At 40.5% G+C, this 27836-nt stretch overlaps 1 protein-coding gene across 1 annotated transcript in view; it reads right to left on the bottom strand.

Annotated features, from left to right (window-relative positions):
* Positions 1-27836, bottom strand: part of ADCY2 (adenylate cyclase 2) — a 423616-nt gene that overhangs the window by 299952 nt on the left and 95828 nt on the right. The window contains exon 3 of the mRNA XM_023218241.3: positions 5413-5574. Coding sequence (XP_023074009.1) covers positions 5413-5574 — 162 coding nt within the window. The remainder of the gene's footprint in view (positions 1-5412; positions 5575-27836) is intronic.

Below are 27836 nucleotides of genomic sequence, written 5' to 3'. Positions count from 1 at the left end.
TTTTCTTCTTGTCCTTCTCCTTCCTTCCAGAATGATTCAGGCCTAAAGCCATCAGACAAGGTGCTGTAAGGAAGCATCTGCACCAGCAGTGGATGCGGGAGGCCAAATTCATACAAAGATGACAAAGTTGGGTGTGAGGTGCATCCAGAATGGCAAAGCCAACCACAAGGGGACAGAGCCTGAGCAGAGGAGGGGACACCTAGGTGCAGGGCAGCCCCACATGTGTGGGGGTGTCAGAGCTGGGACAGGGGAGGGGACATCCAGGTGAGGGGCAGCCACACACGCATGGGGTATCAGAGTTGGGACAGGGGAGGGGACCCACACATGTGTGGGGTGTCAGAGCCCGGGCAAAGGAGGGAGACATGCTTGCAGGGGACAAGCTGGGTACAAAGATTGGAGCAAGAACCAAGGGAGGAGGCATCTGTACGTGAGGAGGGGATGGCAGGAGAAATAGGAGGCTGGTTACAGACACGAATTGGTCCGATAAAGGAAATCTATCATAAATCATGGAAGCTAGATACTTTTTACTATTAGTCAAGGGAGCTACAGTTGAAAGGGCAAAAACTGGAGTGAAACCTATGGTTGCTTGGAAATGGAAATGTCCTTGTGAAGTCCTGACTATTAGTGTATACATACACACACACACACACACACACACAAACATACACACACACACATCTGTAATGTGGATGTAAATGCGTGTGGGTCTCACCTTGGTATAGTGACACCCAAGACCTAATGCCTAGATCATGTCTGTAAATGCTGTTCACTGAAAAAAAAAAAAATCAGGACTCCTGATTCTTTCATCAGAATCAGGACCCTAAAATCAGAGAGGGCTGATTTTAGGCCTGGAGCAGGAAGGAATAAGATCAGCCAGAAAGATCTTGTTCCACTAGAAAGCAAGAAAGGGCTCCAAGGATGGTGGGAATGTGTCAAGAGGACACCGAGGCCAGCTTGAAGAGGTGCCCACTGGACAAATCAGAGACAATGTGGGAATCAAAATAAACAGCGATGGTGGCCAGGCGCAGTGGCTCATGCCTGTAATCCTAGCACTTTGGGAGGCCAAGGCTGGCAGACTGCCTGAGCTCAGGAGTTTGAGACCAGCCTGGGCAACATGGTGAAACCTTGTCTCCGCTAAAATACAAAAAAGAAATTAGCCGGGCATGGCAGCGTGTGCCTGTAGTCCCAGCTACTCAGGAGGCTGGGACAGGAGAATTGCCTGAACCTGGGAGGCGGAGGTCACAGCAAGCCGAGATTACGCCACTGCACTCCAGCCTGGGCAACAGAGCGACACTCCATCTCTAAATAAATAAATAAAATAGTGATGCTAATGGTGTATAATCAATTTAATAAAATAGGAAAATACAAGACTGTATAGATATTAATAAACAAATAAATTGAAACAAGATATATGCCTAGTTTCAAAGTGCCTTTCCACAAAAAATGTCTTAATTATTTTAAGAGGAAAAGAGTAATTTCTACGTGAAAGAGTTGGATGGACAGAGCCATCATACAAGTGAACGCCATAGGTAAGGAGACAAAGAGAAGCGATACAGCCTTGATTGTGCTACGGGAAGACACACCCACCATCACTCTGTGATTCTTGCCAAAGATGCAGAACCGGAATCTATTCATGAGGAAGCATCGGACAAACTCAAGTTGAAAGACATATTACAAAATAACAGTCCTGCAGTCTTCAAAAGTGTTAGGATCATAGGGCCAAAGAACCACTAAATAATTGTTCCATCCTGTAGAAGATCAAAGAGACTGGAGAACACATTGCCATGTGTCATGCCATGCGTCTGAGCTAGGTCCTTTTGTGACAAAAGACGTTGTTGGGAAAGCTGAAGGAATTTCAATAGGGTCCGTGGATCAGATGGCAGTCACAGAGCGATGTGGACTTCCCAGCATTGGCAGGTGTCTTGTGGTTATGTAGGAGAATGGTACTGTAGGAAATACACACTAAAGCATTTGGGGTGATGGGGCGTCAGATTGGCAACTTACCTCTAAATGGCTTAGCAAAAAAAAAAAATAATTCTCTATACCCCATTTGCAACTACTAGTAAGTCTGTTATTGTTTTAAAATAAAAGTTACAAAATAGATTAGTGATTATACTTCGGGTTGAAAATGTGTCAAGGAATACCATCCATAATTTTCAGTTATTAATTAAATTTCCTTAATTAGGTGATATATCATAGCCTGAGAATGTCTTCTACTTCAAGGCAAATACTAGTAAAAATGAATTTCCTGAGAACAGTGAACTCTCTCATGCAGCAGGGAAGGAGAATATGGATTTATCTTAAGTGAATATTTTGATTAAGAGATAAGTTCTACGTGCTATTAGTGGATTGCCAAGGTTCAAAGAAATAAAATGAAACAAAAACTTCTTAATATGGATCTGTGCTAAACAAAATGCACTCCTCCTTTGACGGCTTACAAGGCAGGATGATGCTGACTATTGTTTGTGGGCAACCTCTTTCTTCATATCAGGACAGTACCCTTTATTTTACAAATAGTGTTACATTCAACAATTACACTACAGCAATGCAACCACCAAATTTGTAACATTCTAATTTATATACACCATGCAAAAAAAGACTCAATAAAGTGTTTTTCTGGAACCTCAAACCAGTGGTATTTTTAAGCTATATTTCCAACAGTGGCCAAGGGTACTGAAAGCTCCTTTCTTCATTACTGTGATGTTTACCTACAAACCTCCCATTTCAAATCTGTTCGCGTGTTCCACCTTTCCCAGCTCTTGGAATTACTGTGAAATTGTTTCTGAGAAAATGGGAAATGGACTTCATGTTATTCTGTTCTTTTGGGTGCTGTTCCTTTATAAAATACTATGGAGTGAAGCATTTTTATTCTTTGTGCTATTCTAGAATTACCCCATCTCTGGCTGTTTGCTGATAAGATGTATTTTTCTTTGTCAGTTTTTGAAACTGAGTAAATAAAAATTTAAGATTTCATCTTTCCCACTTTTTTTTTTTTTTTTTTTTTTTTACCAATGCAGGAAAATAAAAATGCTTAAAAAACAAAAAAACCCAGCTCAATAAAGAATACAGTATTCAGTGACCTGCAATACATAAAGTTCTTCATGCAGCACTTCCTTTTCCCTTTTTTGTTTTAACCCTATTTGACGCTTATCAACAGGTATTAAAACCTCTGAAATATTTTTTGTGTTATTACATCTGCACCAGCAGACACTTCACTTATTCCTGAAGGAGCAGAAAGGATAAGTACAAAGTGTTCAAGGGATGTGTTCCAGGGCACCCCACACGGTGAAAGCGCTGTGAGCCACGGCATGTTTGAGTGTCTGATTGCTCATGTGAGAAGGGATTTCCCACAGTTATTTTCATCATGTAAAGTAGCTGAGCAAATTGTTTTCTCATTTCTACTGCAAAAAATATGCCCGCCACCCTGACCCATATGTGAACACCTAATGTTGAGCTTAACAGCTCAAATAAATGAGAAGATGGAAGAGTGGAATTTATAGGAGAAAGGAGAAATGCCCCACAGACATCCTCGGGAGAGGCTCTGAAGTGCAGAAACAGGAAGTGAAGGCTGGGGTAGAGATGATATACACAGGGGCATTTCTTGCACTTCATCCCGGGCAAGGCTGGATTGTTCTTTTGAGTAGAAGGGTAGTTTCCAGGGGCTAGGGGCTGGGGGAAATGGGGAAAAGTTGGTTAAAGGCTGCAGGCTTTCTGTGATAAGATGAATAAGTGCTGGGGATGTAACGTACAGCGTGGGTGTTGATAGATGGGTTCATTAATCTGAATGTGACAACCATTACACAATGCATACATCGAGCAAGTCATAATGTTGCACACCTTGAATACATACCACCTTTATTTGTCATTTAAATATTTTAAAATTGGCCGGGCGCGGTGGTTCACGCCTGTAATCCCAGCACTTTGGGAGGCTGAGGCGGGCGGATCATGAGGTCAGGAGATTGAGACCATCCTGGCTAACATGGTGAAACCCCGTCTCTACTAAAAAAATACCAAAAAATTAGCTGGGTGTGGTGGCAGGCACCTGTAGTCCCAGCTGCTGGGGAGGCTGAGGCAGGAGAATGGCGTTAACCCGGGAGGCGGAGCTTTCAGTGAGCCAAGATCGGGCCACTGCACTCCAGCCTGGGAGACACAGCGAGACACTGTCTCAAGAAAAAATAATTAAAATAAACATAAAACACCCACCTTCATTCTCTCATTGGATTGGTTACTGGCTGGCCTCTGTCTGTGTCTCAGGTGGTGCAGGTTCCTAGCATGTGTCAAAGGCAATGCAGAGAGGAGCCATATGGCCTTCCTCCACTTCCTGGGAGTGGGCGCTTCTTAGTCATATCCAAATGAGCCGGGGTGAAACGCTAGCCCACTGTGTAAAATTAGAGGCCACTGCCTCTACAGTCAGTGCGGACAAAGGATGCTTAACGAATGCAGGTTTCCTGGCTACTCTTAATGAATGTGATGTTATAAGCAGCAGGAGATGAGCACTGAAAAAAGGGATCCCCAGAAAGCTTTCCAAATGAGAGAGACGACTATAGACCCAAGAGTAAGCCTTCACTTCCGCCTCAAGTTTCCAAATGAAATAGCACATCAACTGAACGAAAAACTGCTTTCTCAGACCCAGCAGGGCTTATGTGACCTATGCCTAAAGTTCCTTTAGAATGGCACAGTGCTGTCACAACTGTGATTTTCTCAGCCCCACTGCATTTTACGCCATGGCTGCGTTTGTTGCAGTTGATGCCCACAGAGCAAATTAAATGTGCTTTTAATAGGTAAAACAGAGAACATTAGGAATAGCTCCAAATCACCCTCATGTTTGTAGGTGTACATCATCAGAAATCAGACAGCTTTTAAAATGCTTTTAACTAAATAGAATGGCTTCTTTGAAATGCTATGTATTAGTAAGGCAAAATTTATTGTTGTAGCATGTTAAAGAATTACTATATTTTTTAATGCTCGTAGACCTGATAGAAAATTTTAAAATGAAGAGAATTTTTAAAGAGGGTTTTGAATGTCAAAGTAGAGCGAAGGTGGGAACAAACTATGAAATTAATCGTATAAGTTACTTCACTATAAAAATGAGTGCTGAATTATAACATATAAGAACACCTTTTGATCATCAAAGTCATACCACCATTCAGCAATTGCAAAACAGAACTGTCACATCCAAGTTTCCTGCTACCATTACTTTTGCAGTTGCTAATTGCTAAGTGACTGTGGATCCCACCAATGACAGCAGAGTGGGGCTGGCTCCTCAGTGTTGTAGGGGGTCAGCCTCAAGGGGCAGAAAGAGAACAGCTGCAGGTACCACAATACACACACCCTGAATGGGCCAGCAGCACCTGCCTCAACCCCTGGTGGGATGTGGAAAGTCATTCTCCAAGGATGTGGAGGTGCACTCACCTGCCAGACCAGGTGCTCCTTGCCTCCCGGCGTTGCAGACAGGCAGACGCTAAGCACGATGGTGTGGGAGGAGGAGGTGAGGACACTGGCAATGATGGCGTCTCGCATGTTGAAGGGCAGCATGGTGTACACCACGAAGATGATGAAGAGGAAGAACGACACCTATGGGTAGAGAAGAAGAACAATGAGAGTCACCAAATATTCTGGTTTCTAAGAGCCTTCTGTTTCCATCCCATTAAAGGCGGCATAGAACAGCATGAGACATGCTCATTTAAGAAATAATCTATGGACAAAAGAGGGCAGTCGATGCAAATAAGTTCACTGGATTACAATAACAGACTAATGGTTGTGATGGAGAAAAGTTTGTTTTCAAAGTTTTGGGACTTCACTTTGGTATCCAAACCACTCCATGAGTATGGAGGCAAAGCTGGTTCTAACTATCAGGGTTCTGTATCTTTACTTTAGAACATGCACTGAGGATTCTTGAAGTGATCTGCCAAACTGCAAAGGGAGACCCATGGAGGAGGGACAGGCAGCATCGGGCATGGGTGGGGACAGGGTGGAGACCCATGGAGGAGGGAGAGGTGTCATCGAGGGGAGTTAGTAAAAGCAGAAGCTGAGAGCACAGGTATGTAACAAACAAAACAAAACAGTCTGCGGATGGCTCAGCTGCCGTGGAACTCAGTGTGGCAATTCCTCAAGAAGTTAAAACACACACAGTGGTTCTACTCCTGTGTATATTTCCAAAAGAATTGAAAACAGGTACTGAAACAGATACATGTACACCCATTTCATAACAGTATTTTCCTAGCAACCTCAAGGTGGAAACACAAATGTTCATCACAGGATGAATAAACAACATGTGGTATATCCACACAATGGAAAATTATTCGGCCTTAACATGGGGTAAGGTGACAATTCATGCCACCATACAGAGGAACCTCGAAAACATGCTAAGTGAACAAAATCTGGTCAAAAGACCTCATAGTGTATGATTCCATTTACATCAAATATCCAGAATCAGTAAACCCATAGGGATGGAAAGCAGATTGGGGGTTGCCAGGAGCTGGGGGAAGGGGACTGGGTGGGGAATGGAGAGTAGCTGCTGACTACATGCACAGTTTTCTTCAGGGATGATGAAAAATGCTCTAAAACTAGATTAGGTATTGGTTGCACAACATTGGGAATGTCACCTTAAATTGGGTAATTTATGTTGTGTGAATTTCAGCTCAATCAAAACAATCAACATGAAACCTCTCAAAGAAATGTTTGGCATAAAAAAGAAAATGGTTTAGTAGGTAACAAAAAAAAAGATCATTTTTATCATAAAAGGAGCAGAGACAGAAGAACATCAAAAAGGATGAAAGGTGAAAAATCCAGTTGGAAGGGACCGAGGTCAGGGAAATAGGGAACGGGACATGTGGCCAGCTTCCCACGCGTCTCTTGACTCCAGGCAGAAGGGAAGCTAAGGAAAGGGTGCCCCATTATCACAGTGTGACCTGTGTCACCTGAAGGGGACGCTCAGGCGCTGCACAGCTGGAAGGATGTGGTGCAATCACGCCAGCGCTTCTGGTACCAAGTCTGGACGTGAGCTCCTGAGAAGAATGTGGGCAATGAGCCGGGCTCCCGACGGAGTTAAGGGGGAAGCCTGGGAGAACACCGGGCTTCTTCTCTCCTGGGAATCTGCACCACGTATTACAACCTGAAAAGAACCATCTGTCACCACTTCACTATTCCAGGGTGGTGTCTGATCAGCTGTATTTGTGTAATCGTCATATACAAAAGAGCACAGGAAAGATTAAGGAGACATAGCCTAAAAATGAATGTGGGTCCTCAAAAGGCCCTCTTCGATTTGGCACTCCACGCTTTTTGGAACAGGCTTGCTGAATGAATGCTTGTTAAGGCACTCCGACCTGAAGAAGCATTCATTCTGCAAGCCTGTGTGAAGCTCCTGTGAATGCAGCCAGGTTCTGAAGGCGGAGGGCGCAGGACAGAGCCCCGGCTCTCAGGGGCCTCAGGGCCCAGCAGACGAGACAGTCATGCATGCAGCTGTCATCTGGTAGTGTGCGTCCTGAGAGAAGGGCACCTGCTCTCACTGTGAGGAGACGACCGGGTGGACGCTGAAGCACCTTCTCTAATTCTTGTGAGTCCAGCCATCTCGGGACGACAGCCAGGAGAAACCCACTGCGAGTGGGAAAAATGACCCGGAATCCTCATCAGGAAGCCCAGATTGGGCACGGACCATCTGCTTCATGCCCCCGTCTCCTCCCATTCAATCTATATTTAAAAGGGCCCTCAGGCCAAAAATTGTGGGGGAACACATTGCCATAGCAATATTTTTTTTTTCTGGTAAATATTTTTTCTTTCACCTCTTTAAAAATGAAGGCTCTGAAGGTTTTTTCAGTAAAGCATTATTATTTAGCATCATATGCATTCTACTTGTTCCATTCCATATTTGGGACATGAAACCAAGGCAAAAACTATTGTCTCAGACCGTTTATGTATAAAAATGCAAAGTTTGGCTAGGAAGACATATCAGGCATGCCTTTGGAAGGACTTGTAGTAAGGGATGCTTTATCTACACAGGCAGGCTGGGGCACCTCCCTCACTTCATCTTCCCAAGGAAGGAATATGCATGAATTCTAGGCCCAAAATTACCTTCCAAAACCACTGATAGCTAGCACCAGCACTCACTGGAAGTTTGCTGTGCAGATCCCTTCCCAGATCGCCAGCAAGTCTGACTGAGAACCACTGAGCTATCAGAAAAGTTTCTTTAGGAATGGGAAAATCAATTGTTGTGTATTTATAGCTTATTGAGCAAATGAAATTTACTTTGGAATCTCTGTATTGCCCTCCCAGTTTACAGAAAGTATGTTCGATCAAGATACTTTTTTTTTCTACACATAACATTTATGTAAAATCTTATATCCCATAACAGGTATTAAATGAATAATTTCAGGTACCAGAGTTGACAATTACAAAAGAGAACCTCTCTTTTATGATGACATATTTGCTTCTATGCAAAAACCTTTAGCATTTCTTTAAAATTATCACTTTTGAGTAGCTTAATTTCAGATAACTTTAAAATTCTAATACCGTCTCCATTAAAATATACTTCTGCAAATATTTTGAGCCTTGAAATGGAAGTCTGTGGAAGGCTTATCCACAATAACCAAATGGAAAACAGATCTTCAGTTTTCTGAACACAGGAGCCCCTGTTAAGTATTCTTCATAAGATGGCAAAATTAATTTTCAAAGGTCAATTGTGCAAATTGCATTAAATCAAATCAGAGGTTTTAGTGGTAGCATTTCAGGAGTTTGGCTAATGGTGCTTGGGGAGTGTGCAGCAGGTGAGACAGTGAGGAAGAAAGTCAACTGCAGCTTCGAGTCTCACAGGGAGAATGTTCTTCACTCCTTATTAATCCCAAAGAGTTCTCATTTTTTTAAGCCTGCTTTCCAATGCAACTTCAAACAGGGCCATATGTAAAACTAAAATGGATTTGGCACATGTAAAGAATGTGTGGGTAAAAAGCTCCAGAAAGTCGAATGCTATCTCTTGGGTTTCCATGTTACCATGGGGACATTTCCCATGGCTGAGATTCCCCTCAGATGTACCTCTGTCCAGAGGGTAAAGAGGGCAGAGCTAGGGATCTCATTCCTGTGATCCTGCACAGAAACCCCAAGTTTGCAGAATAGCTGAGGCATCCGCACTCATTCCAATAAAACAGTTTTCAAGTGTGTCTCTTAACTCCAGCTCCGCACTTGCCTTTTGCAAGACATGCCTATCTTCCTACATATCTTCTACTTGCATCTCAAGCTTCACAAGTTTCAAATCAACCAAGAGCTTCTTTATGTTCTTAAACCTGTTTGTCTTGCAGGATAACTCAAGTCTGCCCATGATGGCTCTGTCTCCAATAACCCGGGTGCAAATCCTTGAAAGTCACCTTTGAAAATTCTCTCCTCACACCACACTCAAAAACACAGTCTTCTCATTTTAGGATTCCAGACCAGTGGTTTGTCCTGTCTGTCTGCTTCTCTCCATCCTGAACTCACTGAGCTGGTTCCTGGCATTTCTGTTTGTTAGGAAATACGATTTTATACTCTTTCCCTCTATGCCCTGCTGTCAGAACAAGGGAAGCAGAGTGTGTACCCTTCCTCCTTCATGTCCATTCCATGCCTTTCTCCAAGCCTTGGGTAACCATCAGGACTCTTTACAAAAAACCATCGCTTTCTTCTTTCTGGTCACGTAATGTAATTGCATTTCACTGTTGTCATTTCAGTTAGGTGAGAGGCGAGTGGAAACTTTAAAAGCTCATGCACTGTTAGCCATGTCCTCTTCTCTCCCTGGCAACCATGGAAACATGGAGTGGAGGCTTCTCCCAGTCCAGGCCCCCACGTGAGCAGCACAGTCTCTCAGCCGACCTACACAAACCTGTGTTCACGCGAGTGGTTGACAAACCTTTGTGATGTTAAGCTCTGAATTCCTAAGCACAGTTCAGCTGGTCCTGACTGATACCAAGCTTATAGAAACACACATGCACGCTCATGGGATGTCTCACTGATGTCATCTTTATAATAATTGGGTGCTTTTATATATAATACCCCGCAATTTGCGTTTTGTTCAATTAACTATATATCACGGGCCTCTTTCCAGGTCTATAATCACAAATATATTATTTACTTTTTACTAGCTGCAAAATGTTCCATGGCAATGGATACATCATCTTTGACTCTAGTATTTCCCCACGGATGCTCTCCCTGCTGGCAGGATGCGTGCCCTTGTCTAACTGCTGCAGTAATGCTCCTTCAGTTCTTCCTTGCTCCAACACCATTCTTTCTCTAATCCAGAGAGCACTCTACCACCAGATTCACGATTCTGAATGCACAGGTCTCATGTGTTTCTTCCTTGGATGAAAACCTCCTGTAGCTTGCCTCATACCACCTGCACGAAATGGAAAATCCTCCCCTGCCTCCACCCACACCCTCTAGTCCTCTTCATTCTCTTTACTTATTCAGAGCATTTACAGTCCCCATTTATCTGTTAATTTTCTCCCCTAACATGGGTAAGCATAGTGACAAAACCAGGAAGTTGATTCACTCATAGCCAAGACCCCAATGCCCAGGACAGTACCTCACATATGGCAGATGCTTCACGAATATTTGCTGTCTGCAGGAAAGACTATTATGCATCCTAATATGAACCAAGCCATAACCACCTCATTAGCATCTACTCACCAAATGCTTCTCTAAAAACATTCCAACATCCTCCTTGTTCCAACTGGACTCGCCATTAGCTATAGACATGTTAATTTTCAAATTACCATTTCTCTATTTAGTAGATCAATTACATCGAATCACTCAACTGGACAGACATTTGTCAGATGCCTGTGGCAGGCAACAGCAGATACTGGGTTGAATCAGGAGCAGTCTCAGTTTGGGCAGCCCCTGTTCTCAGCCTAGAGAAGCTGGCCCCTTGCAAATCCCCCACTCAACTCTCTTGACTCAGCACATCTGCTCCTGCCTATCCCAAAACACAAGATCTTCCAAAGAAGGCCAATTTTGAAGAGTTTGATACAATGAAAACTCACTAAGCAAGGAGAACATGAACACTGTCACCACTTCTTCACGAAGAAAGCTCTTTTGTGGAACCAAGTTCAAGCTCATCTTCTTTCTGGAGGGTGGGCATAACCCCCCCACTTGGTGAGTGTGCAGTAAGAGCTCCTTGTGCTAATGAGATTCTGAGCTGAATTTTTTAAGAGGCAGTATCATAGTTGTGCAGTCAAACAATGGTGGAGTGGAAGGGACCATTTAATCCATCTCTTCCAAGGCAGGCTGCAGAAAGCATAGGACTTGGAAGATGAGCTTCTCCAATGATTTCATGGCTTCTTCAGATCATGCATCAAGTGCATTAGCTTCTTGAGGCTGCTGTAACAAATTACCACAAAGTGGGTGGCTTTAAACAGCAAAAAAATGTTCTGTCACAGTTGGGAGGCTAAAAATTTTAAATCAAGGTGTCAGCAGGGTTAGTTGCCCCCAGAGGCTCTAAGGAAGAATCTATTGCAGATTCTGGTGGCTCCCAGCAATCCTGAGCAACCTCTGATCACTCTGCTGCCATCTTACCTGGCCTTGCTCCCATGTGTCTGTGCCTCTAAACAGCGTTCTCTTCTCCCTGTGTCTCTGTCCAAATTTCCCTCTTGCTATAAAGACCCCAGTCATTGAATTTGAGACTGACCCTAAATCCGTCATGACTTCATCTGATGACATCTGCAAAGACCCTATCTTCAAATAAGGTCACATTCACAAGTACTGCAGGCTAGGACTTCAATATATCTTTCTTGGAGAACATAATCCAACCCGTAACATCAGGTTTATGCTGTAATCGAACCAGGGTTTAGATCTCAAGGATTTTCTGCCCACTTCACATCCCATGTTCCATTCCTGAGTCAGACATGAAAGGCAAGTGTCTATAATATCAAGGCTACTTACAATTTATAAATCCAAGCTAATTTGATAGAAATATTCTACTTTTACTTTTTGGACATAAAATTACTATGAAAATGGAGAAGAGTTGAGGTACAGCATAAGCAAAGGTAGACCAGGCTCATGGATAGGTCCTAACTTGATTCTACACACATCAGGTCTATCAGGGTTCCACTCTGTCTCAGGCCTCTGCTTCAAGGCCCATGGACTTTCACAGTGTGGCTCAGTCTTTCTTTCAGAGTGCAATGACATGCCAAAATATTCCTAAACATGCCAATCAGAGATTAAAAGATGAAGCTTCTGGTTTTCTCTTTCAAATGGCTCTCAACTCTAATATATAAATGGAGTGTTGCCATCTGTTGCATTCTCCCCTGGAATGTATAAACAAGCAGAATCATCAGCAAGCTAATCAAGATTAGGTACAGAAAGAAAGCACAGTGGTTCTGTGGAGAACACACCATCAGAGAACTATTTCCTATTTTTGTTAGGCTAGTAAATTAAAGGAAATAACATCTCAGTGAACATAATGTATTTTATAACCAAAGGCAGAGCAATTAAAATCATTTTTCTTAGGAACCAAAAAACCTAAGAAATTAGAAATACCATAGTATTTACAGTAGTAACTTAATTTTCAAAGACACAGATTTTACCAAACACCATAGGAATTATACCTTCCAACAGTAGTACCGGGGTATAGTTCTTAAACATTGTACCTCATTGTTGTTGCAGAATACAACCAGAAATGCCAACATTTAGTAAATATTGTCTGAGGAAATTTAGAATTTTTAAATACATTAATCTAATTGAGCATTCTTAATGGTAAGTTCCATCAGGCCTCTGAGCCCAAGCCAAGCCATCACATCCCCTGTGACTTGCACATATAGGCCCAGATGGCCTGAAGTAACTGAAGAATCACAAAAGAAATGAAAATGCCCTGCCCTGCCTTAACTGATGACATTCCACCACAAAAGAAGTGAAAATGGCCGGTCCTTGCCCTAAGTGATGACATTACCTTGTGAAAGTCCTTTTCCTGGCTCATCCTGGCTCAAAAATCTCCCCCACTGAGCACCTTGTGACCCCTACTCCTGCCCGCCAGAGAACAACCCCCGTTGACTGTAATTTTCCTTTACCTACCCAAATCCTATAAAACAGCCCCACCCTTATCTCCCTTCGCTGACTCTTTTTTTGGACTCAGCCTGCCTGCACCCAGGTGATTAAAAAGCTTTATTGCTCACACAAAGCCTGTTTGGTGGTCTCTTCACACGGATGCACATGACAGACTCTAAGTTCAAAGTAATGTTTTCTCATTGGATGTCATCTATATCTCAAAGAATTGATGACTTTGAGAATATTGATGACTTTGATACCATTTACTAATTAGGAACATGGTTTAAATTTTCTGGAAACATAAGTAGAAAGCTGTATAGTAGAAATGTACTTTAACATTTTTGATAACCAAAACTGCAAAATAATAAATACATTTTCACCTAGATGATTCTTTTCTTATCTTGTTCCTTGATAATACTTCACACAAGGATTACTCTGAGTCACAAATATATTTTTCATACAAACATCACAAACTGTGTAAAGCCATCTTCTGTTTAATTGGGGGAACCTCATTCATCCCAATGTCTAATGCTAAACTGTCCACTGGCTCAGCTCTAAGGTCTAACTCCTAATTCCCACATTCATATACAATAGTGGATTACACAGACTTTATGACCAAATTGTTGTTAATATTATTTACAGGAAGACATGACATAGAGACCCTAAATTATCAAAACAGGCCTGGAGTATGTGGATGCAGTTTTCACAAGGGATATTTTATGCCCCAACTCCAGTGAATCTCTGTCCTTCGTGTACTCTCTCCCATCTCATTTAATGAAACCCCTAGTCCCCAAACCTAGGAAGTGTTCTTAATAGTTTTCTCTTCCTCATCCTTTCCATCCCTACAAAAACATCCAGAGCCCATCTACTCCCTCCTGCCTGTGGTTACAACATCATCCAAATCACATGATCATCCCTGGATTCCTGCAACAGCATCCAAATGGCCTTTCTTACACCAGTGTCCCCTAGAATGAATTTTACGCACAGAAGTCAAAGCAATATTTTAAAAAGTTAAATGTGATAACAATAATCCTCCTCTGTTTATAGCCCTCTGATGGTTTTCTTTTCTTTTCTTTTTTGATGGAGTCATGCTCTGTCACCCAGGCTGGAGTGCAGTGACGTGATCTTGGTTCACTGCAACCTCCATCTTCCAGGTTCAAACAATTCTCCTGCCTTAGCTTCCCGAATAGCTGGGATTACAGGTGTGCACCACCACGCCCAACTACTGTTTGTATGTTTAGTAGAGACGGAGTTTCACCAGACTGGTCTTGAACGCCTGGCCTCAAGTAATCCACCCACCTCAGCCTCCCAAAGTGCTGGGATTACAGGCCCCTCCAATGATTTTCTGCAACACTTAGAATAAATTTAAAGTCCTTATAATGCCAATAAGGGTCTCTCATGATCTAGTCCTGGTGCTATATCCAGTCTCGCATCCTATCAACTCCCATCACCGCCATGTTCATACTCCCTCCATACCGGCCCTCCTGCTGGTCCCTGAGGAACCGCAAGGCCTTTGCAATGGTTGTTTTTCTGCCCCAAAGTCCTTCCCCAAATCTTTCCTTGGCTGGCTGTTTCCTGTCATTCAAGCCTTACCACTCAATTGTCACCACCCCAGAGAGAATCCCCTGATCTCCCTATCTAAAAAAACCTTTCCTTTTCTTTCTTGCTAGTCACACTACATTTTTTTTTCTTTTGAGACAGAGTCTTACTCTGTCACCCAGGCTAGAGTGCAGTGGTGTGATCTCAGCTCACTGCAGCCTCCACCTCCCGGGTTAAAACAATTCTCCTGCCTCAGCCTCCTGAGTAGCTGGGACTACAGGTGTGCGCCATCACACCCAGCTAATTTTTTGTATTTTTAGTAGAGATGGGGTTTCACCATGTTGGCCAGGATGGTCTCGATCTCCTGACCTCATGATCTGCCTGTCTCAGCCTCCCAAAGTGCAGGGATTACAGGCGTGAGCCACCACGCCCGGCCCCTACATTCTTTATATCATTATTGCAATTAGAATGTTTATTTCTACATTTTTAATTTTTGTATTTTTGAAATTTTGTATCTTCTGTCTTCCCCATACATATGCAGGCTCTATGGGGACAAGGACACTGTTGGGATGTGTCCCTGCATCTGCAAATTCTACACAGCACCTAAAAAACCTCAACGCAGATTTGCTGAAAGAAGGAAGGAAACACCTCAGGTGTAGTAATACTTGAAAGTTATGAGCAGGGAAGCCCCAAGGAGGCTGACTGAGCAGAGGCAGGTTCTCAGCGACGTGGAAGTCCAGGGCATGTGTCGGGTGCTGCACACATGTGTTAATTCCCTAGTGCCTCAGGCAGCACCTCAATGACAGTCTTTATCCCTGCTCATCTTAACCTCTCTTCAGTAACAGTATCATAACTCTTCATATCATATTCTTCACTAAAAGATCCACGCACACTATAAGTAAGTAAAACCACCTTAGAACAAGTAATGAAAATTAAATCAACTCCTTTGCATCCACCTTATGTTCTGTACATGTGTTAACCTGGGTGTCATGACTTTTAGCTGGACAGATGCACCGTCTGCCCTTTTCTCCCAGTTCATTGAGAGAGTGGGAGGTACCAGCATCCTCAACACTTCCCATGATTCCCTGGAACAACAAAGACCCTGCATCCTATGTGATTTTGTGGAGCTCAAGATCTTTGTTAACACCAAGTATGGTGCTTGGGCCCGAGCCTAGTCATGCCTGGGAGCTTGTTAGGAATACACTCTCTTGGACCCCACCCTAAATTGACTCAATCAGACTCTATGGTAACTCTGCTTCCCAGGTGCTGTGCCTGTGACCCACACCGCTCCAAAGGGTTGTCAGTGAGTCCCGTGATCAGAGTTACTCTTGCTATAGTGGCAGCCACTGCAGGGGAGTTTCCAATATTCCAACCAGATACATAGGACAAGGATCATGCATTCAGCTCTGCCATGCAGTTCTACTCAAGGTCTGGTGCTAAATAAATGTTGACTAAATCAATGAATCAGTGAACTAGGAAGAATGATTATGCATCTCTTAACTTGGTTATTCGTTTCTATTTCTTGACACCTCCAAACCGAGCTGATTTTAAAATAAAAACCATTGAAAAAATATATATTTCCTTTAAATTTCATTTCTACTTAATAAGCAAAAGGACCACACCAACAATTACAGAGGACATGAGACTCTGGCCTTTTTCAGACCTTCTCCGTGGCATCATTATCCCATTCTGCTGCTTCTGTGTTACTGATGGAGAGCTCTTGTTTCAGAAAAGGTAACCGAACTGTCTGTTTGTGTCACCAAATAATAACTCTTATTCAATACCTGACCATTTTAAGTAGAATGCCATCTTTCTTACTGTGAAAAGCATCATTGGAAATTCTTGGAAATTCACTTTATACTATTCAATAAAATCTTTTATGATCATAATTCAAGATAAAAGCTCAGGAACATGTTGATGACTAGATTGTAAAAAAGATTCTATCTTTCCCATATAGTTAGCTTAGGCTTAGAATATCAACTCTATAGAATGTGAAAATATTTCTTTAAATGTTATATTATTAAGCAAAAGAATACATATTATGTTCTTTGATGGAAAGCCAGGGCTTCAAAAGAGTAATGATCAAATCATGAATCACTGGGTAGCTTTCATTCTTCTTCTGAAAATGTTATTCAGAGTTAGAGAGATTGATGATGGAATCAGAGGTAAAACAATAACTTTCACTGTGCTTTTTTAAATTTAAAATAGGTAGGAGGTATGTCATCCATTTTTAAAAGTTTGAGAAAAAGAATAGTAGGATATAACATTAAAAAAAATCGGTGTCCTGAGGGAATGCAGACAGCTGACCGTCTTCTCCAGCTCTCCATCTGTTCTGAACCCTCAGTCTCTACGCTGGGCAGAAGGATGGTGGCTGTGGATTCTGGCCCCATTTCTCCTCCTCTTCTCCTAATCCTGATTCCTTCTTTTGCTGTGAATATCCCTGTACCATATATGTCATCCTCCCTCTCCATTCACCATACATGCATTCATTTATTCACCAGTACCGATTTTAACTCTACAATATACAGGCATTTTCTTAGCTATTATAGGTCCAGGTAACACAAGGACCCTGCTCTCAAGATCTCTGAAGTTTCCCAGAGTGAAGCCTTATTTCCAAGCTTGTCTGTTTATTTTCTGTACCTTGTTTTTTTCCCTCACACAAACATTACAACTTCAGGATCTCCCTGAAAGCCTAATTTGTTTAGTTAAAGTCTACAGACTTTCTGCCAATAATTAACAAACAACTGTCTTATGACTGAATGTGGGCTCTCATCTCCATCTTCATAGTTAAAGCAAACTCCGTTCCTTGGGCCTGGAATAATAGTGCACTGTTCCCACGCAGTACTCCTGTGTCCCCCAGTACCCATTCAGATTGTGAAAGACTTCTTTTTGGGGGGGGGGTTCTCTTGGCCAACATGAGGATGAAAACACAACGGTCTCTTCCTTGCACTGTCCTCAGTTTCCTAATGTAGAAGATGTGGTGGAATGCCTGATCGGCCCACAGTTCTTTCTCCTTCCTCACCCGGCCATGGAACCCGGCAGGCGGAGTGTGCTCCTCACCCACCTGAGTGTGGACCTGGCTGTGTGACTCACATTGAGTAACAGAATATGGGAGGCAGTGATACCTTGCCAGTTCAGAACTGAGGCTTTCAGAGGCCTCAATCCATATTTTTGCCAGCCCTCATGGAGCTCTGACCTCCCACAATGAGGCAGTTGTGGTCCAGAAAGTGGCATCTCTTCAACTGAGTCCTGGGACTTAAAGACACATGGAGCAGATCTGGACCCAAACCAAATTCCGGAGTTCATCCTCCCTGCTGAGCTTGTGGAGAAGGCGAAAAGAGATCAGACAAACTCAGCCAACTGGAAGACTAGTGAGTGTGAAATATGAAATAAATTATATTGCTATAGCCACTGAGATTTGCGGCTTGTTATTGAGCACTATTTATCAGAGCAGAGACCTAATACAACAACTTTTGTCAGAAGTAAGGTGCCACTGTAACATAAACCTGAAAATTGGTAATTATGCCAGTGACTGGCAAAAAAGGACTCAGGCAAAATGTCAATCCATTGGAAAAATAATTGGTAAACACAGCTTCTAAGATAGCCATTTACCAATAATGCCCAGGCATCCCAAGCTCTTTGAATTGTATGATAAAGTCTTTAGAAACATCAGAAGAAGAACTGAAAAAAGTGAAATATTACACAAATATCTCTCAGTACATAGAAAAAAATGTGTCTACCTGAAAATATTGTATAAGTGGGCTTTATTGGCAAGTTTTTTTTTTTTTTTTTAATTTTACAACTGGGAAAAACAAGGTACTGAGGGGTTAAGTAGTCGCCCAAAGTCATAAGACAACGTAGAAAGAGGCCATGATCTGCTGAAGTGAAATATTATTCCTACATAATCCCCAAAGGTTAATGGAATACTATGAGGTAAGCTCACTCAGTACACGGGGTATTCACGTTGTTCAAAATACAAACAACCTTGAGAATCTATCTGCCCTAACAAAAACACCTCGTTCCAACACCAGGAGGTCCTTTTCCTTAAAAATTACCTTTCTCATCAAATGCAAAGAAAGTAAGTTTATTTGGAAGCAACAAGGTAAGGTAATGTTTATCAGAAAGTGCCTCCTTCTTACTTTTTCTAGTTAGATAATTAGGAGAAAATAATGTACCTTTTGATGATTTTTTTACTCATTTATTCCAGAAGGTAGTAAATAACTTTCCACCCTAGGTTTTTACAAAAGTGGCTCTGCTCCCTGGCTCCCCTTCGATGTGCACCAGCAGAACACAAGCCCTCCCACATGTGAAGAAATCACCACGCCTCTAACTTGGCATGTAGACATCAGTCAAGAACATGGCAGGCAGATCACGAGGTCAGGAGATCGAGACCATTCTGGCTAACATGGTGAAACCCCGTCTCTACTAAAAAAAAAAAAAAAAAAAAAAAAATACAAAAATTAGCCAGGCATGGTGGCAGGCGCCTGTAGTCCCAGTTACTCGGGAGGCTGAGGCAGGAGAATGGCGTGAACCCGGGAGGCAGAGCTTGCAGTGAGCCCAGATTGCACCACTGCACTCCAGCCTTGGCGACAGAGTGAGACTCCGTCAAAAAAAAAAAAACAACGCATCACATATTTACCCCTTTCTATCGCAATTATTCCAACTTCACTTTCATTAGTATTCAGATTCAAATTATACAATACACTGCCAATAAATCAAGGATTTATTCTGAGCCCACATGTTCAAAGAGAAAGTTACAGCACTTAGGTAGCTAGTATTATAAAACAATACACTTGGACTTAGGATTTACTTAAATAGCAATACACTGATGATTCCATCAAAACAATTAATCAATCAAATATCACAGTGCCCTGGCTTTTCTTAAACCATTTTTTTTTCTTGGGGAATGGTAACCATGCCTTCATTTTTATTTATTTTTCTTTTCCTGTTCAAATGCCAGCTGTTTCATCCGACTGTTAAGGACTGGGGATAAGGGAATCTTTGCTGCTTGTTTGTCCAGTATATAATAACATAAGTGTTGCATGTATGAGGGTTTTTAACTTTTAAATCACTGGCCTATATATAAAAACATCTAAAAATAGTCTGCATATTTTATATGTAAAAACTACACATTTTTGAAGGTATATGATCTTTTCTTAACTTCATTTTTGGCATTCTTCCAACTGTTTACACACTTTGTTGTGTTTGGCACTATGCTAGGCTGAATCTATGGCTAACAGACTATGCCATGGGCAAATACTACCTTATTTCTGTTTATGTAAAGGAAAATAGTGATGAGTGAAACAATTTGGAAAATAAGTGATCATGCCCTCAATAACAGGTGGGCTTTGTAGAAGAAATGGTGTCCCGGTAAATTGCTTTGAATTGTACCATCTCAGAAGTGGGGGGGGCAAAAAAGATAAGGTCTTCATAAAAAAAAAAATAAAATGTTATATAAAAGGGCTTTTATTTATATTCACTGTTTTGGTCCTTATGAATATTCATGTCCATATTCTTTTGAAACATTAAATTTATTTAATCTGAAAGGCCAGCACTTCAGATGAGAAAAGCTCATGCAGGGAAAATGAGTGAATTATTCATCTAAAAACAAATATTGTTTTGGGACTCCGTTTTATACTTGTGTATTCAACAACAACATAAATCAGCATCTAGTAGAGCAGTGTATTGCAGAATGGGTTCTTACCGCAAAAAGACCCTCCACTTTCTAAATGCCTTTGTTTGCTTTTCTCCTTACTGAAAGAGGACAATCTCAATAGAAAGGATGCATATCCGTGAGCTATGAACACGAATTATTTTAGCATCTGCGTTGGCTCAGTGGGGCTTTCTTGAATTACATAACATCTTCCTGCACAGTCCTTGGCTCCAACCCATCAGGGGGATGGTCGCCTGAATCCTTGTGCTCTCCCCTGTATGTTCATGCCAATGGGGCCTCTAGTGAGCAAGTCTACTGCCCGACAATAATTAAAGCTCCACTGCCCAGTGCACCAGCAGCTCCCTCACATTTCTATGGGACTCCATGGTTTCCACAGGATGTGGTCTTTCGAAGCCTTATTTACACCCAGGATTAAGTTTCAGGGTTATATCACCCTTATGACATGTACCATGCTATTTAAAACAATGAGATTCCATCACTGCTATCATGAAAACCAATAAAAACTACACACCTTAACAGGCTTTGTATTACTTTAAAATCACTCGAGGCCACGCATGGTGGCTCACACCTGTAATCCTAGCACTTTGGGAGGCCAAGGTAGAAGAACTGCTTGAGCTCAGGTTTGGAAGCCAAGGTAGAAGAACTGCTTGAGCTCAGGTGTTTGAGACCAGCCTGGGTAACATGGTGGAACCTCAACTCTACAAAATATACAAAAATCAGCCACAGAAAGGCATGGTGGTGTGCACCTGTGGTCCCAGTTACTCGGGAGCCTGCGGTGGGAGGATCGCTTGTGCCTGGGAGGTTGAGGCTGCAGTAAGCTGTGACAGTGCCACTGCATTCCATTCCAGCCTGGGTGACTAAATGAGAGCCTGTCTTAAAAAAATAAATAAATAAGCCCGCTCTTTCTCTGAATGCAGTAGCATAATTTAAATAATAATAGTAATAATAAGGCTGCAATTTTCAGTCAGGCATGGTGGCTCACACCTGTAGTCCCAGCACTTTGGGAGGTCCAGACAGGCAGATCTTTTGAGCCCAGGAGTTCAAGCCCAGCCTAGGAAACACAGTTAAACCCTGTCTTTGCAATGAGCCAAGATCGCACCACTGCACTGCAGCCCAGGCAACAGAGCAAGACCCTGTCAGGGAGAAGAGAAGAGAAGAGAGAAGAGAAAAAGAAAGCAAGCAAGAAAGAGAAAGAAAGAAAACACTTCAAAGATAAGCAGGCATGGTATTTCTTGCTGAACAGTCTCCCATTGATTGTGAATAGTAATTCCCCAGCTTAGGAAAGGGACTCTCTGCGTCTTGGTGAAGGAACCATTTAGTGTGATGCCTGGGTGTTGCAATGACAAGGGTGTGGGTGCTCCTGTTAGTGGACCTAGCCTGAGGGCAGGTGGAGGAAGCAAAGAATCCACTGATCCTGCAGGCTCCCTGCCTGGTGGAAGCCCCTTGGACTTCCAGGCCAACCAAGGCTGAAGGTGGACTCAAGGCCAAGTGAGTCCCCTCTCTTCAGAAGTCTCCACCCACTTCCCCCTGCAACATTCTTTTTCCTTTGCAACATAACTTGAAGTTATTAGGGTGGAAAAATCTCATTCTTTTTTTTTTTGAATGGATATGAGTAAACATCTACTCTTATGTCACTATCATTCCTCATGGTCTCTCACCTGCTGAGTTTCCTAAAAATTATTTCTGAATTTTTATTCTATATTGAAACTAAACTTCTTCTCAAGCCAGATGACACCATTTAAAAATGTAACTAAAAAAATGTCAAAAAAAAAAAAAAGCTGACATTGAAAAAGATCCATGATTGTAATTGAAAAGCATCAATATCTTAATAATTTCTTTTGTTGAATAACTTACCATCTTATGCCTCCAGGTTGTTAATCTTTAGAAATCCTCCTGCATGTTTAAGTGTTTCCATCGAGTTTATGCTGTGCATGCATGCATAGGACCTCTAAGGAAAGCAGCCATGTTTGACTTTGGCTTCTGCATTCCTCTTGCTTCACATGGAAGCATAGAATAGAATAAGCACTAAACAAAACATCTTGTCAACAGCCTCAACAGGAAGTCCAATGAAGGAAAAAAATGTAGACTTAAACAAACAAAAAAACACTTTTATTTAAATTGTAGCTGTTACTTGCAAACAAAAAAAGATGTTGAAAGTCGTCCTTAAAAACACACATAAAGACGTTTTCAGAAACCCTACACCATCACTCCAACTGTGAAATTGCTTGACGAACTTAGAATGCTTACCCACTTCAGAGACACAGTTCTCCCTGCTGATGAAGCTTGTGTTGATCATTTTCAAAGAATGCTTTTTAATCTCAGACCTAAACCAAGAACTTCTGCAAGGATCCTAGTTTCTTTAAGGGGAAGAATATTTAAGTAGGAGCTAGGTGTGTGGAGTGACCTTACCCCAGGGTGCCATGTTTTTCCAGTCACTTTCTATGGCCACAGGTAAGAAACACATATGTAAGTATTTATTAGAAATAACTACATTCCATTTAGTCCTCCTGTTTCCGGAGTGTCCTCCTGGGCCTGACAATTTCTCAGACTTTCCTCGTTTTTGATGACCTTTACAGTTGTGAGGAACACTAATAAGGTACTTTGTAGAATATTCCTCTACTGAAAGTTGTCCGGTGTGTTTTTCTCCTGATTTTACTGGGATTTTGTGTTTGAGGGAGAAAGACTACCCGGGTAAAGTACCATTCTCATCACATCATAGCACGGGGACACACTGTCAACATGAGTTTTTGCTGTTGATGTTGACCTTGGCTAATTGGCTGAGGTAATGCTTGTCAGATTTCTCCTCTGTAAATTACTCTTTTTCCCCTCATTTTCCACTGTACTCTTTGGGAGTAAGTTACCCAGTGAAGCCCATACTTAAGGAGTGAGTGATTCTGCTCTCCTTCCTTAAAAACAGAGTATCTACATGAATTATTTGGAATTCTTCTGCAGGAAAGTTGACTATTCTCCTCATTTATCTATTTAATCACTTGTTTATTTCAGTGTGGACTCATGATTATAATCCAGTGGTATTCAAATACTTCCAGCTTTGATTTTCCTTGGAGAAATGGCTGATTCTAGGACTGGGGCAAGAAACATCCAACATCAGCTGTGAGCCTCTTATAGTGCAAGTAAGTGCATAAAAACAAACACAGATAATCCCACAATAATGAGGCATGTGAAAGGACCAAAACATAGGAGACAACTGAACAACTGAACGTTCTTCTTTGTTAGCCTTCCGGAATCACTTTGAGTCTCTTGTAAAAAGCATAGAGTTAAGTTTTATTTTATAGTTCTTTTTTTTTTTTTTCTCTTATAAGTGAGTTAAGCCCACTTACATTTAGTGATATGACTGAAAGTTTCCAACTTGGCTATGCAGTTTATCTTGATTTTACTGTGTATATAATATTGCATTTACTGTGTTTTTTCTCTATATGGGCAGTTTTCTTTGCTTTTTCATTATATTTATTTGTAGTTAGAACATATATTTTGTATTTTGTAGTGGTAACATTATATATATACACATATATATAATGTTATATATATATATATATCCACCTACATATATGTACTTCTTTAGTGTTCTGTTCCTAAGTAGGTATGTATTATTTGCTTTGTTCGCTTTAAATTATATCCTTTGACTCCCATTTATTACTTAAACAACAATGAAAGAACTCACTTTATTTTTCTTCTCTCTTTTCCTCTCAGTTGTGAACCTTTTATTTAAGTGTGGCATCAAAACACAAAAGTACAAAATTTCTAACGGCACAGGATGATGGGTTTTACAAAGTGAACACAGTTGTATAATCAGGATCTAGAAACAAAATATCTCAAGCATTCCAGAAACCTGTCTTTTTGCCCCTCTCCCTCTAGCAAGTACCCTACAAAAATAAACACTCGGCTGGGCGCAGCGGCTCACGCCTGTAATCCCAGCACTTTGGGAGGCCGAGACGGGAGGATCACAAGGTCAAGAGATTGAGACCATCCTGGCCAACATGGTGAAACCCCAACTCTACTGAAAATGCAAAAATTAGCCAGGCGTGGTGACACGGGCTGGAAGTCCCAGCTACTCGGGAGCTTGAACCCGGGAGGTGGAGGTTACAGTGAGCCGAGATCACGCCACTGCACTCTAGTCTGGAGACAAAGTGAGACTTCATCTCAAAAACAACGATAACAACAATAAAACAACATCAACAACAACAAAAAACACTCTGATTTCAAACACCATGGATAATTTTGGCTGTTTTTAAGATTTACATGAATGGACTCATATCACATATATCCTTTTATGCTTGGCTTTTTCTGGTCAACATTATACTTGTGAGAGTCATCCATGTCTTTGAATGTAATCATTATGGTTGCTTCATTCTCATCACTGTCTAGCATCCCATTGTGTAAATATAGCACACTTTATTTAATTGTTCTTCTGCTAGTGGACATGTAGGTAGTTTTCTAATTTAAACCACTACCACAGTGCTGCTGTGAACATTGTTGTACATACCTTTGATGAATATATTTTAACAATTATGTTGAATATAAACTGAGGAATGAAATTGCTGTGCAATATTCTGTGTACATGTGAACTATAGTAGATACTAATTTACAGTTTTTCAAGTAGTTGAACCAATTTACATTATCAAAAGCATTGTATAATAGTTTTACTTACTCTATAGCCTTGTCAATACTACTTCCATTTATAAGTTTGATTATCTCTATATTTTCAGAAATTATAACACTTACATATACCGTTCTCCCACACTTGTCTCTACTTTCATTTTACTCTCAGATCTACAGAGTATCCATAAAGTTTGAAAAGAGATAATATTGTCTTTACTATTATTGTTGTTCTTGTTTTACAAAATGAAGTGTCCTAGAAAACACTATGAATGTTCACCTATGCTTCCAGTCTCAATGAATACACTGCAGAATTCACAATATTCACTTATTCAGTGGACATCCTAAGTCTTTTAGTCTATGCTTTTCAGCCATTTCTTCTTAGATAAATCTGGTCCTTCAGTCTGGTGCTACTCAAAGTGTTGTCTACAGACTGGTAACTGGTTAAATAAATATAAGAAACTTGTGCCAAATTAAATAAATTATTTCATTAAGAACATTGTTCAGTGCAGTCAACTTTTTTTTTTCTGTGCAATTTCTTCCTAATTCCACTTGGGCATGGTTTCCCTATCTGGCTCTGCTGGCAGCTTGTAAGTGAAAGTTTATTTCTCAACATAAAAATTATGTAGGTGCTTGCTAATTTCTCTCTCCTCATTATGGATGAATTATGAATGACTTTTGGATGCTTTAATTTGCTCTCCTTATTGATGTAATTTTTTTGGAGGGATGTGTGAAAAAATTTAGATTATGAGGCCGCCTCAACTAGATATTACTGACACTAGAATACTGAAACTGGAAACTGTAATTTCCTGTTTTTATTCCCAAATGGTTAGCTAACACTTTTTCTGAAGGCTCAAATTAATTTCCCACTGATTTGAAATGACACATTTGTACTTGAAACTATTTCTGTTCCAGCTATCCATTTTTATTCTTTTAATTATAACCTTTATACATTTTAATATCACAAAAAATTCAAGTAATTCTCTACAGATCTGCTTTATATAACTGCCCTGGTTATTCTTGTTTGTGTATCTTCCATATTGTTAGTGACATGAGATTAATCTTCCCATACTTACATGTGTATTTTGGTTCAGAGTGCCTTCAATTGAGAGATTGAAGATGGGAAATTTGATACTTTTTGAAGAACATTGCATCTTCTTAAGTGGGAATGTGCTTTACCTTTCGATACACTAATAGCTTCTCTTATGGCATTACTTAAAGTTTTATAGTTTTCTGCACAAAATTCTGAACAATACAAATGTACTTGGAAAATTAATAAATTTCTCTCTATATAAATATAAATTTATTATATTTATAAATATTAATATAAATATAAATTTCTCTCTATATAAATATATAGACTTGAGTCTATATATTTAAGGATCAATTAAGTACCTGAGAAAATTGACCTAAAATGATTAATGCCAGGGAAATTCTGACCATTGCTTATGTTTATTCTTAGATATATTATTGCTGATATATTCATATAATATATTCCTAGATATATTATTAATGTAAGTAAAGTTACTGCCCCGTTATATTTGCTAACTTTTGTTCCTTATATATTGGAAAGTACTTAAGCTTCACACAGGAACCCCTAACATAATTAATCTCTCCATTAATGCTAGTGCTTTGCAATTGAGTCTCTGGTTTATCAGGAGCTAATACTAAAAATGACTAAAATTTACAGAAGGCATACTCTCTGCCAACTATTGTAAAATAGTAATCTTATGGGCATTATCCAATTTATTTTAACAACAAACTTGTGAAGTACATGGCACTGATATTCTCAATTGAAAAATTAAATGTTAATGCTTAGAGAGGTTAAATAACCTGGCCAAAATCATTCAGCTATTATATATCAAGGTCAATGTGTAATAGCCACAATTAGTGATCATTCTTTCTATTCCTTTCTGTATACTTTCATTTTTCTCCTTGTTCAACCAGCTTGGTTAAGTACAGCATTATCCAACAGAATTAGGAGCACACATCCTCTTTGGTCTTCATCTTAATGATAATTCCTCCAATGTTACATTCCTAAGAATTCGGAGTTAGCAATTTTTATTAAAATGTTGTTGTTGTATAAACACTTTATAAAGTGTATAGCAAATTTCCTTTTGATTTTTTATCTTGCTAAGAGTTTCTCCCCTATAAATTAGAGTGGATTTATCAGAACTATTTTTCGGCATGCCTGTTTGCATGGTGTGTTGTTTGCCTTAAAAACCAAATATTTAATGAAAAATCGTAAGTCTTAGACAACCCCTGATAGTTCTAATCTTTGGTTCTTATGTTTTAAATAGGCCATTCACACTTTAATCTTGGACTATGCAGCAGCAACAACCACTCTTCAGTACTCTCCTAGGAGAACTGCACTTACAATGGGTTACTTTGCAGAGAAAGAACACGCATGTATTGGTAGGTGTGAAAGAAAATTATTTTTATAAATTCAGTCGTCTTCTACGTGATTACTCCTTTTTCTAAAATGACTGAAAACTTTCCACTGACTGGCTAAATAATTCATTGAAAGTGCCTCCAAATCTATTTCTAAATTTAAGAAATGAAAAGTATTTCACAAACTATTTTTAGATAAAGATGTCAAAATGTTCAGATTTAGCATACTCGCATAACGTTCCAGAGGGAAAAAAAGGTACAGTATGATTGTTCCAGGTTTACTTGTAATGAGACCAACTGCATTGGAAATAAAACACTATTTAAGAAGAAACTTTTATTACCAACAGATGAAATAACTTAGTCTCCTCAAGAATAAAAGCAATTCATAAATACACTCATTTTAGGTCATTTTGTGTAAAAATAACTATCCTCCTTTGCAAATAGATTTAGATTCATTTTCTGGGAACAAAACAAAATTTCTGATACTAACGTCTGTTATTCTTCTGCAATAATATCTCCTTTTATGCTTATAGCACTAATTTCCAAATCTGATTAATTTATCCTATCTTAAGAGTTCATAGTAGCAGACTAGAGTCTTCCAAACAAAAGAGCTTGATGA

This window comes from Piliocolobus tephrosceles, chromosome 4, assembly GCF_002776525.5.
Source record: "Piliocolobus tephrosceles isolate RC106 chromosome 4, ASM277652v3, whole genome shotgun sequence".
NCBI classification, from domain to species: Eukaryota; Metazoa; Chordata; class Mammalia; order Primates; family Cercopithecidae; genus Piliocolobus; species Piliocolobus tephrosceles.
Note: the sequence above shows the minus strand (reverse complement) of the source record. Positions and strands in the feature narration are given on the sequence as shown.